The sequence below is a fragment of the Coffea arabica genome, chromosome 2e, assembly GCF_036785885.1.
Source record: "Coffea arabica cultivar ET-39 chromosome 2e, Coffea Arabica ET-39 HiFi, whole genome shotgun sequence".
NCBI classification, from domain to species: Eukaryota; Viridiplantae; Streptophyta; class Magnoliopsida; order Gentianales; family Rubiaceae; genus Coffea; species Coffea arabica.
Window position 1 is genome coordinate 9,059,222 of NC_092313.1, and position 15,337 is coordinate 9,074,558.

Below are 15,337 nucleotides of genomic sequence, written 5' to 3' on the forward strand. Positions count from 1 at the left end.
GGTGGAGTACACTAATGGAAGTCACAGATAGGAAGGAAGGAAGGGAACATATAGCATTGACAGTGGACATTCTTTGGCAAATTTGGAAAGCCAGGAATACAGTAGAGTTCGAAGACAAAGAGAGACATCCAATGAAAGTGATTACAAAGGCAGTTATGGAATGAGAGGAATATTTGAAATCTCAACAGCCTAAACAGCAAGTGAGCATCTCAGAAACAGATATAGCGGATGTACAAGAGCAGAGGGTGGTCGAAGATACAAACACACTGACTATTAGTGTACATGTGAGACAGTATCTCGAGGGTCTGAACATGGGAATCGGCATTACAATAGAAAACAGATTGCATCAACTAAGTGCAGTGTGGCTGATGAAAGAAAGAAGCACTAGATCACCAGTACTGGACAACCTTGTGGCCATACGGTTAGCACTTTGCAAGCTTATGGAACGTGGCTGCTTCAGTATCAAACTTCAGACACCAAGCCTTCAGGTTTACAAGCTTCTCAACGGTCAAGTTTCTTGTAACATGCTACTAGCAGCCCACATACAATACATAACAGATCTTAGCTTAATGTTTACGATATGCTCATTTGATTTTCAGTCCGCTAATCATAGCATTAATTGTCTCAGTCATAAACTGAGTAAGCAGGCAATGCATTTACATTTTGATGAGGAATTCTTCGATCCTCAGTGTCTCAGTACACTTTTGTAAAGAAAAACTTGAGCCTTTGCTCGAATAGTGTAATTTCTCTATTAGTAGAAATAAAAACTTCTATCGTTTCCGGAAAAAAAAAAAAAAAAAGACTAGAAGTAGAACTGTGTAAGTATTGGCTTTGCCCTTTGAACTTTCTGGAGGACAAACCAATTTTGATGTATGTAATTGCTCCTCACTAATCAAGCACTGCGCCATGCAGAAACTTTGTTGAACCGTTCCGGCATATATAGACTTCAATATCAATGCAATCCCTCGTAAGATAACATATCTACGCTTGCATTTTACTCCGTAGTAGAATCGATTAGGTAAAATTCATATATCTTTTTTTTTTTTGTATCATAAAACATCTAAAGAGATTTAACCACTTGGATTCACTTCAATGGCAGGAAGTGTCCTCCAAAACTTAAGTCTCACGTTCGAATCCTGAATCTAATAGTTTGAAGCAGGAGGTTTAAAATTTTAAAAATGAAAAAGAAAGGTATGAAAGCAACTTGGATGTTCAATATTAGAATCTTAACACCTTCGCTTATGGTTGCAACAGGTTCCTTAACATTTTTGTAAATTTAGTTGATGGTAGTTCTTTCAAGTTAAAGTTGTCAACAAAAATACATGTGCACTCCAGATCACGGATCACAACAAATTGTAATTAAACTGCAGGTTCTTATATACATTCAATTAGATTGAGTAAAGTAAGTTGCTTGTAGTTCTTTCGAGTTAAAAGTTATTTTGAGATGTACCGTCAATTTTTATAATATTCATTAGTCTTCATTTTTCTTTAATTTCGAAATTATTTTAGAAGAAAGTTGTTGCTGAAAAGTAGCTTTTTGAAGTAGTTTTTTGGTTTTTCAAAACTTTTACAACTAAAAACTTATGAGTAAATCTTTCCTACACTAACGGTGTATATACTATCATCGTTGGATTCATGACATGTGTGCAAAAGTTGAATTTCAAATTCAAATTTTGCATAGTTGTCATTCATCCAACACTGATAATATATATATTGTCAGTGTAGGAAAGATTAATCCAAAATATAGTATTTCGAATTTTTAGAATGGACGTTCAATCATTGTTTCCCTAATTAGGTATTTGAAAAAGTAAAGTTGAAGGTAATTAGACAGGCAATAAGTAGATGAATTAAGATTTTGAGGGGAAAAAAAAAAAAGAAGTTGAAGGAAAATGACATGAACAGGTCTGTTTGGATTGTGAATTATTAGAAATATTTTTACTGTAGCACTTTTTGTGATGTGATGTATGTGAAATAAAAAGGTAATTGGGAAGGTAAAAAGGTGTATTGAAAATTGTAATGATGATGTAAGCAAATAAATTTAGGGAAATAAAGCCCAATCCAAACAAACCAAATTTAGTTAAATAATGGAAATCATTTTCCTTCAACTTCTTCTTCCTTTTTTTTTTTTTTTTGAGAGAAGATTGTTCAGTTAAATCCTTGTTTTAAGTAATGGCCTGAAAATTAAATCTTTGTTTTCACATATTTACAGAAATATGCTTATCACTATTAGTCAGGGACCATTTTATTAGGCTTTATATTGATTAGTACGGCGCATGAATCTGCATAAAATCCATAATCACGGCTTGGTATGATGCAGGAAGTTATAAATAAAGGCTTGAATCCAGGCATTTCTTTCATCGACATAATCTAGACTTACATAGTTCTATTATGAGTTAGCATATCCGTCCTGTATAACGTCAAATTTTTTAATCACATAATAGTATAGTTTAATTTTTTTAAACTAATGTTATGCTAATTAATCCAAGAGGCTTTATTAGTTTAGCGTAGATACGTGAAAGAGTATCACCGCATAGAGGAATTTTGTTTTTTTTTGGTGGGGGGGGGGGGGGGGGGGGAGGGGGTAAGCCATAGAGGATTATTAATAACGTTGCCTTTTGACATATATATATCTTCTTTAGCTCCAGAATCTTGCAGCCTAAAAGCAAAAAAGTTTGACGGAAACGAATAGTTAGTTCTTAAGCAAACAAAGAAGAACGATTAATTTAAAAAAGCACCTCAAGCAAACTAATTAGTACGGCAAACTAAATATTGGCTAAGTTTTGATGTTTCAACCACGAGATTGTATAGTTTTTCATCCAATTCTAGTACTTGTTAATGACAGACAGATCATCCATTAATTGCGTTGGCAAATAAGTTGTTAAAAAAGGCGTGGTGGTTTGTTCAAAGTGAGAGTTGACATAGTAGTAGTAGTAGTAGACTCTAATTCAGGAGAACATATATATTGAGAAGTAATTAATAGTAACATTTTTTTTCTCCCTATTTTTAACCTTAATTTTTTCAATCACCAAGACATATATATATGTTTTTTTGGTCAAGTACCTCTCAGGGGACGAAATTGGATTATCTTCGTGGGTATTTATTGGATTTGTTCGTAGGCCATTGTAGAAACCTAAAAGATGTCAATTTCTTAGGAAAGTTAATTTCTACAGCAATACATTTTCAAGAGGAGTGGAGTGGTCTAAGAAGTCTAGGACACTTGTTAGTCCAAATAGGATAATCTTTCAATGAACCTATCAAAACCCACAACTCTGTCAATGAAACCTACACTTATTAAGCCAACTCGACTTCTTTAGTTCTTTTTCCACTCCAACACATATAAATAAATCATAAGTGTGTGTTCCACCGGCCATAATTAACTTCCTCCCTGAAAGCCTAGTCTAGTTCAATTTTCCTTTGAAAAAAAATGGCCAACTTGAGTGATGTTGCATGCAGACTCTCTTGCAAGGTTTGGTTTTGGTGCATGTTCTTGGTGGCTATAGCGGGAGGGGAGGATGTTTTCCTAGAGTGGCATGTTGCTCTTGATACAACAATTAAACCAATTATTTCAGTCAATAAGCCTGTAAGTATATATATGCTCCAAATCCTCTTCTTTTTCTTTTTTTGTTTGAACTTTCTGTGATTTCGATGTAGAGGGCATATCATAAATATGTCACGTCTTCTTCTAGGTTATTACCATCAACGGCTTGTTTCCGGGACCTCTTCTGAATTCTACCACGAATGATATTGTTCATGTTAATGTTTTCAACCACTTGGACGAACCTTTGCTCATGACATGGTAAACGCTCCTCTTATGCTCTAGCCTGAATTTCGCTTCTTGTTTATGCTGCAAGATTTGCATGCCATGGCCTCGGCCTCCTGTTTAGAAGGCAAACGCCTCTATACAGTTCAACACAAACTAGTCTTCTACCATTTATTGCTTACTTATGTATATATGGGTGGATACTTCTAAATTAGATACTCCTTAATTAATAAGGAGAAATGTGTTACTTGCATCCCATTCATCCATTTTTGTTAATCACATTCCTACTATCATTCTAATAATTTTTATTAAATTTTATGATAAAATAAATGGCGAAGTGCAAATAACAAAAAATGGAGTGCGAATAATATTTCTTTTGATAAGAGTGAATAAAAAATCTATAACGAGTTGCACAACAAAACAAAAACTTGCACTGTACTACTTTTTTTCCAACAATTCAAGATTGCCATCATTGTACCAAATTTTTTTCCTGGTACTTGGACCGTTCTAATGCTACTAGAAGTAAAATTCAGTAATCAAATACATAAGTAATTCTCTCAAACTCGGTGTATATATATAATCTTTTATGCATGCAGGAATGGCATTCAACAACGGCTGAATTCATGGCAAGATGGAGTTTCGGGGACCAACTGTCCAATACAGCCCGGACAAAATTGGACGTACGATTTCAAAATGAAGGATCAGATTGGCAGTTTCTTTTACTTCCCCTCAACGAATTTCCAAAAGGCCGCGGGAGGGTTTGGCCCAATTCGAATCAATAATCGCATTGTAATCCGGGTGCCATTTCCTAAACCCGAGGATGAGTTCGATCTTCTCATTGGCGATTGGTACAATCAGAGCTACAAGGTAACAAGTACTGTACTACTATTAAATGAATATCTCTTATTATTGGTCTCGGTTACCCCATTTATTATGTGGTAGCCTTTTTTTTTTTTTTTTTAAATGTGGTTACTTGTATTGGGAATTTACAAGTTTGTGTGTTCTTGGCACTTGCTAATGGGCAGGAGGTTAGATCCCAATTGGGCTCTTCGTCGGGCCAACATAATTCTCCCACTTGGATTCTTATCAACGGAAAAGGCCCTTTCGGCAATCCACTTACAGTAGCCCATGAATCGTTCACCGCCTCCCCAGGTGAGACCAATCAGAAGTCTTTGCAAATATTTTTTTTTCAGTCAATGTAACAAATCATATTATTAGTAGAAAATTTTGTTTTCTATCGATACCAAAACTTTCTCTGTGGATGTGCAGATTCTCAACCAATTTTGTAAATTTGTTGTAAAAAATTTTGCCATCTCCCCTTCCCTGAAGTAATAGTTACTTATTCAATACAAAGACTTCCAATTTCAAGTTTTTTGACATGGAAGTAACATTTTTGGTCATTTGAAAATTCTTTTATGCATATATCTCACTTTTAAACTTTATTTTTCACTTGATTTTTTTCCCCTAGGAAAAACATATCGATTTAGGATTTCGAATGTTGGCACAACATTCAGCTTGAATTTCAGAATCCAGAATCATAAGCTGCTATTAGTAGAAACTGAAGGCTCCTACACCGACCAAATTCTGCTGGACTCTCTTGATGTGCATGTGGGCCAGTCTTACTCTGTTCTCGTCACGATGGACCAAAATGTTGCGGATTACTACATAGTGGCCAGCCCCAAATTGGTAGATGAGACTAATCAGGCCTCGCTCGTGGCTGTTGCAGTTCTGCATTATAACGGCTCCAATACACCTCCAAATGGGCCCCTTCCTATAGGTCTTGATCCCTTTGACATTCTGTCGTCCATGCACCAAGCAAAACAGATCAGGTAAAATTTTAGTATATTTTCTAAGATAAACCCAAATTTGCCAAAGACTCCGTATAAAAAGTAAATTTTATATACACTATTAATGTGTATACTATCATGATTGGATGGATGATGCATAAGTAAATTTTAAAATTTAAATTTAAATTTTTTACACATATATCATATATCTAATAGTGATAGTGTATACACTGACAATGTATATAAAATTAATTCTATCTATATTATGCTTTCAGCTTCCTTTAATCTCTCTATTTAATGGACTTGACAGCTAACAAGTATGCGTAACGCATTGGATATATATATATATATATATATATATATATATCCAATGTGTTAAATAGAATATATATTTATATTGGAAAATAAGTGGAAATTTCCGTTATAGCGGGGTAAAGAATATTGTGTTATCGCAAATATATAAATATTTTGGACAGACTAAATTATATGATTGCAATATTATACGACATTTTGACAAAAAAAAAAATAGAGTATTTTATTTCTGCTGCTTTTGAGTTATAGCAAGATTCAACTAAATATCATATAAAAAGTATCGTACTTACACAATCAATTCATGGATATAGGTGGAATTTGACAGCAGGAGCTGCAAGGCCTAATAGTCAAGGCTCATTCAACATATCTAAAGCCACAATATCCCAAAACTTCAATCTTCATGGAGGACTAGCTGCGGAGTTTAATGGCATTCTTGGCTACACAGTAAATAATGTGTCATATCTCACTCCAGACACTCCTCTGAAACTAGCTGATTATGCTCTAAATGGTTCTGGTGTTTATTCTCTTGATAAATATCCTGCCAACTACACCTTTCCCCTCACTGTTAAGGGAACATTTGTGGTTAGTGGGATTCACAAAGCATATGCTGAAATTGTATTTGTCAATAATCATGAAGCAATAGACTCTTGGCACCTGGATGGATTTGGATTCTGGGCTGTTGGGTAAGATTTAGTAATTTATTATCTGATTCATTCGTCATGATTATATAGCTACAAAGCATGATTAGTTTACTTAAATTACATTGTTGAAAGGCCTCTTGTCCCAATCTCTAGGTATGGAAATGGAAGCTGGACTCCACAATCGCGTACTGAATATAACATTATCAATCCAGTAGTTCGTTCTACAGTTCAGGTGAGTTTTTCTTCGCAAAAAACACAAACCCCAAAAACATTATTACACATCTCATAAAATATTATGGTGATTATGAGCAGGTATACCCTAAAGGATGGACAGCAGTTTATGCGTATTTAGATAATCCAGGGATGTGGAACTTGAGGTCGCAGATTTTGGAATATTGGTATTTAGGACAAGAGCTCTATATTAGAGTATATGACCCCGATCCCAATCCGGCAAAAGAACGGCCTCCCCCAGAAAATCTACTCTATTGTGGTACAGTTTTCTTGAACCTTGCTACTTTTTCATCTATGGTGGTTTCCTTGTCTCGCATAGCCAGTTGCTGCATAATGATTTCCTTTGGTGGAATTTGAGCAGGGAAAGTGCATACACTTCCATCTGTATTTTCTGTACCAGCTCCTCCACCCCTATCTTTCCAATTGACACCACCAGCTCCAGAAAGGGATAGTGCAGCAACACCAAATCCACAGAAATCCGGCACAACAACTTTGCATATTCATCGGTAAAATTTTCGATATGGGCAATTTTACTATCCTAATACTTAAAATGAAATGCCGAAATTTAACTTCATGAAAAATTGTAGATTAGCATTTTGATTTGATTATACTGATGTTCCTCACCTTGTCAGGTTTCTGTTGCTTGTTGGCCTTCTCATGGCTTTGTGAATGGAAGTTTCAGTAGCCCGTACATAGCAACACCAAACGATTTTACTATTGAAGATTTATTACTGAGGGGTCAAAAGATTTACTGCTGAATTGATATTGACATTTATGTCCCGATGAAGATTTACTACTTAGTGTCTAAAAGATTTACTGCTGAATTGACGTTTATGTGTTGATGAACATTGATGTTCTATTGGCTAATTTTGATATGAGCTTTGAAATTAGTGTTGATGTTACAATATATATTTTTTTTATGGTTTTGCAAATTTTTCAATCAAATTTTAATGCCAATGTCGATAATTATTCCTCTATGAAGATGTAAATATTGAAAATGTAAGATGTTGATACAAATATATTTATTAGAATGGATGTTTTTTGTCAAAACATTTGTGATGCAAAGAAGTGAAAAATATCTGACTACAATCTTTTAACATTAGAATTGGTAATAGCATATTGCTGATTTCTTGTACTTGTTGTGCTAATCATCATAGACTACATTAAACATTCTGAAGTCTAAAATCCTTCTCTTTTTTTTTTTTGTGGCTAAATTGACAATTCAAAAATTCATGTTTAAATAAACAGGTTAGCAAGGGACCGAACTTTGTGCAAGAAAGATGAGGGCCATTTCTAGATTCACAGGTGGTTTTTGTTTCATTGAAAACTAGACCAATTTGACAGTCTTTGGGTGGGTGAGTGGAGAAATTTTTTTGACCAATTGAAAATCCTTGATGAATATAGAAAATTTTTCGCACACAATCTGAGTGAGTTTAGAAGTATGCCACGTAAGTAGAATTTAAAAGCGAGTTTAAATGCATGTCACACGAGATGCTAGTGTAAAAGAAAAAAGTTATATACTTGAATGTTAATTAAATATCATAATTACGTAATGAATTTTTTTTTTTGGTCTATTCTATGCCCTATTCGTGAATATAGATTACATATAATACCTACGTAAAGGGAGAAATTTTAGTGACCTCTAATCCTAATTGCAGAAAGTGAAACACTAGCCCCATCCCTTATCCTGTATCTACAAAATCAAAGAATACAAGAAAAAAAAAATATAGATTACGTAAAAGAAGCTCCTATACGAACACTTGCTAGTCTAAAGAATTCCTACGATGAAAGATTAATCATAATTAACGACCAGAAAGTTAGAACCCTCCTGCCCCATACTCACCTACACTCCCAACTACAAATAGGAAATGGTTAAATAATCACAAAAAAAAAAAGGAGTCATGAATGAGTACCAATTTTTCCTCTTGACATTTCGGAATTACATAACATTTGTCAACTTCAGCCGTGCGAAGGAAAAAAAAGGCAAAAAAAAAAAAAGAACTATATACGTTTCATGTTGCATGTTGGATTTCTGAAATTAGTCTATTAGCTATTAAATAGATCAACAGCAAAGAAAACAGAAAAACAGCCACAAACCACGAACAGACATAACCTCGCAGTACAGCTCATTGTCTCAACACATGCCATAATGAAGTCCCGATGCTTAACGTAATTAAGACTCTTTCATGTTGCTTAAAGATTGATTTGAACGCCTAATTGAACCTAGCTAGCAACATGGTCTTGTAAGCATTGTCCAGTTGGAGGTGATCCAATGCTGTCCATGTCTCTTTATTATGTCAAGTGCCAAAAACAAAAACTGCATTTCTATGCCTCTCCAAACTTTCCTGTACATAAATTTGGTCCTAAAGCTAACTAATTAGCTTAAACAATTTACTGATTATTCACCAGTTACATGTTCATTTTACAACGTGTTTCATAAAAAATCCAAGTGCAATGTCTCGATTGTAAATCTGCCTTGAGCAAATGGTGGTGAAAGCCCTGAGCAAATTATTATAGTAGAATAGAACTTCAGGAATTGAAAGAATTGGTGACCATGCCACCAAAAAAAAAAAAAAAGGAGACAAATATTGGGCAAGGGAAGTAAGTTGCAGGACTGCATTAGCTAAAACATTGTCATCAATGATAAGCCAGAACAGATTAATCTTGTTGTTGACACAATTTAAACATAAAGGAGGTGATGGTGCCATGGTGGTGACACCCTCCATGTCAATGTCTCTTCTCTGTTCCTTACTCCCCTTCTAACCTCTCTGTCTCAACTCAACTCTTAAGGGCTACAAAATTTGTTAAGTATTTTTTTCTTTTTTACCTAAAAGGGCTAAAATCAGTTAGTACTTTTGAGCAGAAATACCTCATTTGCTATGTATAGTAGGTACCTCAAGAAATTCCCAAATGGAAGGCATAGAAATTCGACAACGATTGCAGTCATGTAGTAATTATAAATTATTGACAGTCAGAGCACCACGAGTGTCACCAATGAAAAAATTCAAAGAATTTCATTATCAATTTGTGCATTATTAGGATGTAAACACTATTTAAAGAATTGATTGTTTGACAGTCTTAGGAGAGGGTAAGGAATGAAAGAATGAGTGTCGTCGATTCACATCTTGCCCTTCTAAAGTATTTCGAGAAGATGGATGTAGTAAAAAAAAATATACTGTATCAGTTGCACCTTATCAGTAGTGGCAACGGACTAATTTGGGGGTGGAGGATAAAACAAGGGCCGGTTTTGCTTCTGCTTCTTTTTCTTCTTCTTCTTTTTGGTTCTGCTGTTGGTGTTGGTATGGAATTTGTTGATGCTTTGATGCCAAACTAAACTTATTGGGGTCTTTATTATGATGATCATCTTCTGGAGCTGGAAGGTTGAGATCCAAAGACAAACCGTTGCTTGTCCTCTTATTAGCTTCAGCTTCATCAGAGTCTTGATCCGTGGTCTCCGGACTTAATTGGCCTAGAGACAAGGTTGTGCTGGTCATAGCAGGTGCCCCGCGGTGGCGCCTCATGTGCCCTCCTAAGGCCTGTCCAGACGGAAACTCAGCGCCACAATGGGAACACTCATGGATCTTAGGAAAAGAAGCAGACTTGTACAAATTGCTATTGCTGGACGTTCCCCTGTTGTTATTGTTAATGAGTTCAAGAGAGAGTGGAGAAGAATTGTTGTAATTGGATTTATTCTTGCCGTTCTTGAATATTATTGTCTCCTCTTCATCATCAGACATGTCAAAAAATAATTTCTTTTCTTCGGCTGCCGCCATGTTCTTAGGCTTCTTGTGGCTTGCCCTGTGACCTCCAAGTGCCTGGAATGAAGGAAAGGTGCGGCCACAAGTCTTGCACTCGTAAACGTACATCCCAGCCTTGCCATTACCGGAGATAGGTGCCTCAATGTATCTCTTGCTGTTAAATTTCTCGGTTCCAAATTCCTGAGCTTGATCAAACTTGTTTATCGCTGGTGGTTCTTTAATGACATCGCCGCCCTGGGCTAAAAGGATAAGGCATTTGGCGGTGTACTCGTCTTCCTCGTTGCTAGCATGATCATCGGGGCGGGCTTCTTCAGCTGATGAAGAGCTGGAATTGTTGTGATTGTTATTGGTATTGGTATTGTTGTTGACATTGTTGATGCAATTATCTCCATTGCTAACATATCCTCCCTCTCCGCTTGATGAATATTGTGTAGTGATGGTGAAGGGAATTGGAGATTGAGGCCTTTGGCGCTTGGTCCTTTTACCCTTTACGATGTGGGGAAGGTCTTGAGGACCTGCCACCTCCTCCACGGCCTCCACCATCACACGACCACCACGGCCACCGCCTCCTCCGCTGCCTCTGCCACCACCAAAACACCAAAGATACTTAGGGAGAGGGAGTCGAGGGAATGGAACGTGGGAGGGACAAAAATTTTAGAAACAGGCGGTTGAACGAAGCTTGACAAAAGAGTAGTGGTTGCATATTTATAACTAGCCAAGAAGAGAGGTTCTGGAGAGTTGGAGGAGTCAAAAAGACACCACATTAGGAGGAGGAGGAGATGGGATAGTAACTCCGGACTGGTGCCCCAAATATTTGCAAGAAAAGGTTATGTATGTGACAAACGAATGAAAAGGCCTATTTTTAGAAAGTGCACATCAAAAAATAGTGAGCACGAGAGTAAAGTGGAATAGACTGGAAAGAGGGAACGCACAAATCAGACGAGATGAGAACCCACAGGTGACTTTTGTAAAGTTGTAACTGACAAATAAGGACTGTTAATGCTGAACTGCTGCTAACACAGCTAGAGTAAATACACTTGGGAGGTTGGGTTGGGGACCTTGTGGTTGTAATTACCAAGTCCGTTTCAATTTTCAAACACACTTTCCTCACATTTGCCAACTAGCTTTATTTGTTTAAGCTTGGTATGGTTAGTTACATTTTTTTTAAGTAACCCTTTTGTATCAAAGTGCTTTGATAGAAAACTGAAGTTTTGTTTGAGTGAATGGAAGAATAGTTCTTTTCTTACTCTTCTCTTCTCTTCTCTTGAGCTCTTTAATTTTCCTGTTTTTTTAACATATTACCCATCACATGAAACGTAAAATCTATATCATATTAGCATTAGTTTTAACACGTTGTCCAAAAAGGTATGCAGGTCATTTTCCTTCTAAAGTATATGATTATATATATATATATATGATAAGACTAATGAACTCTCGTGACAACATTGTCGGATGTGATTTGTATAGCATTTTGTGAGATGAGAAATACAGTTGATAAGATTTGAACTCAAAACTTATTCTACGTGCTTGGTACATTATGCTTCTCTTTTTTATTCCATCTATTTTAATTTGGGAGTCGAGAAAAAGGGGGCACTTGGAGGTTCTATGAGAGAGGTATTTGTTCCACGAGGAGTTGTCAAGTTTCCTAGAATTAGTAAATCTTAAGGGGCAAATAAAGTGAGAATAGAGGCTTGGGTACAGCAAGAAAGAACCATTACTTTGGGGCAACGACACATTCCCTGTATAAGCGAACTACCTCTAGTGAAGTGGGAAGATGATTGGCGCGCAAGCCTGGAACTACGGAATCTGCGGCGGACCCTTGTGTAATTATACGCTTTTGCCTTTCCACCCCTCACATCTTTGATTAATTAGGATGCATCCCCATTTTCCAAATTTTTACGATACACGCTCTCCCAATTTAAATAAATAAACTAGATGTCTAGGGCCCGCATGTAAATAGTATTCTCATTTGTGTCAGCCATGTTTTTTTTTTTCCAGTCATTGTTCAGTTTTTTGGAAAGAAAGAACAACAATTTTAGTAACTTACATGATGTTAAGTCTTGGAAAAGATTATCAGGCAAAAAAAGAAAAAAAAATTGAGAAATGTGGACTACCCTCTTATGCCTCTTCTCAGAAGAAGATTTTCTGAATCACCATTAGAAGTCAGGACTGCACAGCAGATCCCGAACCGTATTTCAGCAATATTTTCTTGGTTTTGCATTTGATGTATAGTAGTAAGCTCGCCCATTTTTTCTTCCCAGGAAATGCTATTTATTTTCCTTTTACTCTAGTAGCAGATCTTTAGGCATACTTCCTTGATGAAAAGGACAAAAACAAAATCCAAAGGTTTAACATGTGATAGGTTGCTTTGTAGATACTGCAAGAAGCTAGTCAATATTTTAGCTACACATGATTCCTCTTTACTTGATATTTCTTCATTTTCTTTGATCATGTAAACTAATTCGAGCATTTTGGTTAGTTTCTTGTCTTGGGACATCATTTTTATTACTGATATTCTTTTTAAATTTATTTTCTGGCACAGGAGCAGCGGGGTGAGATTTAAGAAGCGGAGGAAGAAGGAAGGGACATGTTTAAACTCTAAAAATTTCTGAAGAAAAATCAGGGTCTTTTCAAGGAAATGTAACCATCCGTGAGATAAATATTATCTAACTACAGGAAAAACTGTGAATAGGAAACATAGGTACAGCAGGATAAAATGATAAATCTCACCACAGGTCAATAACGCTATCAATTACTTACTTAACCACTGTCAATTGATGGGAGAGAAAATATTAATGAACAGCCAGGAGGAATAGGACACTACCTTAATGGCAACTAATTAATTTGATCAAAGATTAGATTATGTTTTTTTTTTTCAATGGACATCAAAACTGTCCCACATATGGTGCCATTTCAATCCAAAGTGTATGCAAATCCACTTATCTATCTGTCATCCCACAGAGATACGTAGTTTGTTTAGGGTTCCAACACTAATTTTTAGTATTGGCCTGCTCAACTTGTTGATAATAGAGGTCTAAAGTATTTTTATCTTATTCAATATTTCTAGGGTTATTATCACTTTACCCCCTTAAACTATATTACTACTGTCAGTTTACCCCCTAACGTTATCTTTTAGTCATTTCACCCCCATAAGTAATTCAATTCAACATGTTAAGAAATTTTGGACAAAAATACCCTTTTATTCTATAGCATTACTACATTGTTATTATTACTTTATTTCTTTAAATTATAGTGATATAATTGCTTTAATTCTTAACATTATTTCTAGGCATTTTACTTTATCGTTAATCTAACTAGTATGTTCAAAAATTTTTAAATATATTTACCCTTATATATATAATAAAAAACAAAAAAGTTGGAATGATTATTCTTCTTTTTTTTCACTTTAAGAGATCCAAAAATATAAAAATAAAAAGATTTTCTCAAATTTCTTTTTTCACACTTATTAATACTAGGAAAAGAAAAAGAGATAGGAAAGAAGGAGGCAGAAAATTAGATTTTGCAAAGAAAAAATAAAGAAAAGTCTAATAATATTGTATTAATTTAAGATTATTGGGATTAAAATTAAAATCTAGTAGTAAACAATAAAGTGAAATAATTTTAAAATAATAAAAGTATTTAATTCTTTCTTATTTGTATTTTTTAAAAAAAAGAATTGAGCTCTCTCTCTATCTCTCTCTCCCTCCCCCTCACCATTTTTCTTTTTTTTAATATTAATAAGATTGTCAAGAAGAAAAAAATTAATACTTTGACTTTTTTTCTTGATACTAATGACGAGAAGAGTCATTCTAAATTTTTTATTTTTTTTATTATACAAAGAGGAGAGTACTTTCTTCTAAAGTTTTTTTAACTTGCTAAATTAGTTTGATGGTGGGATAAATTATCTAAAAAATAATTTTATGGGTAAATTGATAATGAGACCATAGTTTATGGGGGTAAAGTGATAATAACTTTAAGGGCTAAACTTGTCTTTTCACTTTAATTAACAAACTCCGTTAAGTTTGACCGTTAGTGTTGGAGGTAAAGTGACTAAAAGATAACGTTAAGGGGGAAATTGATAGTGACATCGAACGTTAAGGGGGTAAAGTAATAATAACCCATATTTCTATCTACTTGCAGGTTCACCCTGGCATGGGTCGCAACTCCATGCATAATTGAGCCTAATGTAATCATAACTAATTACTTCTTTCAACATAGTAATTAAATACACGAAAGAAACTATCATCACCTACCAGTATGGTAGGTTACAATGGTTCAATCATTGTCTGAAATGTCTATTTGTAGTACTTTGCAACTATAGTATTGTGCGTATCACAATTTCGAGTTTATGTGTAGTATACCTTCTTGTTTCTTTGAATCATGTGCTTAGTACCATAGTTTACCCCAAATAACAACTGAATCTACTAAGATGGAAAAAGATTACAAAAATTCATCTCGTGAGGAATCAATTGTCCCAAGAACAAAGGGAGCCTCTCTAAATCTAAATCTAAATGATTGTGTTGGAGCTCCTAGTTAATTGAATTGTTGCTGATGCATGCAAAGTGCAGATTTATCATCTCCACAAGGAAATGGTGGTGAGTTAGTGGGTTGCCAGTGTGGTGAGGAGAGTGTTGATAATTGAGCAGCCGATCAGAATCATCAGAAATGGAAAGGTCAAGGTAAGGCGGGCAAGTTGTTGCCACGAGAAAGAGTGAAGGAATTATTAAGGATCTTGGTTGTGTGCTGCACGTAATATAGTAGTAGCAGCCCGGTAGGTCTTGGACAAGCAAGGCATCATCTCACGTCATGGGATCCTTTCCTTAATCCTCATCTCTACGATTAACCCAA

General features: G+C 35.3%; 2 protein-coding genes across 2 annotated transcripts; one reads left to right on the top strand and one right to left on the bottom strand.

Moving 5' to 3' along the window:
* Positions 1-3,424: 3,424 nt before the first annotated feature.
* LOC113728515 (monocopper oxidase-like protein SKS1) lies at positions 3,425-7,663 on the top strand. The gene is made up of 10 exons (XM_027252915.2): positions 3,425-3,580; positions 3,687-3,796; positions 4,357-4,627; positions 4,786-4,912; positions 5,229-5,589; positions 6,171-6,542; positions 6,654-6,732; positions 6,813-6,990; positions 7,093-7,237; positions 7,364-7,663. The coding sequence occupies exons 1-10, from the start codon at positions 3,425-3,427 to the stop codon at positions 7,398-7,400; spliced, it is 1,836 nt and encodes a 611-aa protein (XP_027108716.1). The 3' UTR covers positions 7,401-7,663.
* A 2,063-nt stretch (positions 7,664-9,726) lies between these two features.
* Positions 9,727-11,285, bottom strand: LOC113733486 (uncharacterized). Its single transcript, XM_027259854.2, has one exon. The coding sequence runs from the start codon at positions 11,030-11,032 to the stop codon at positions 9,926-9,928; it is 1,107 nt and encodes a 368-aa protein (XP_027115655.1). The 5' UTR covers positions 11,033-11,285; the 3' UTR covers positions 9,727-9,925.
* Between the last annotated feature and the right edge of the window lie 4,052 nt (positions 11,286-15,337).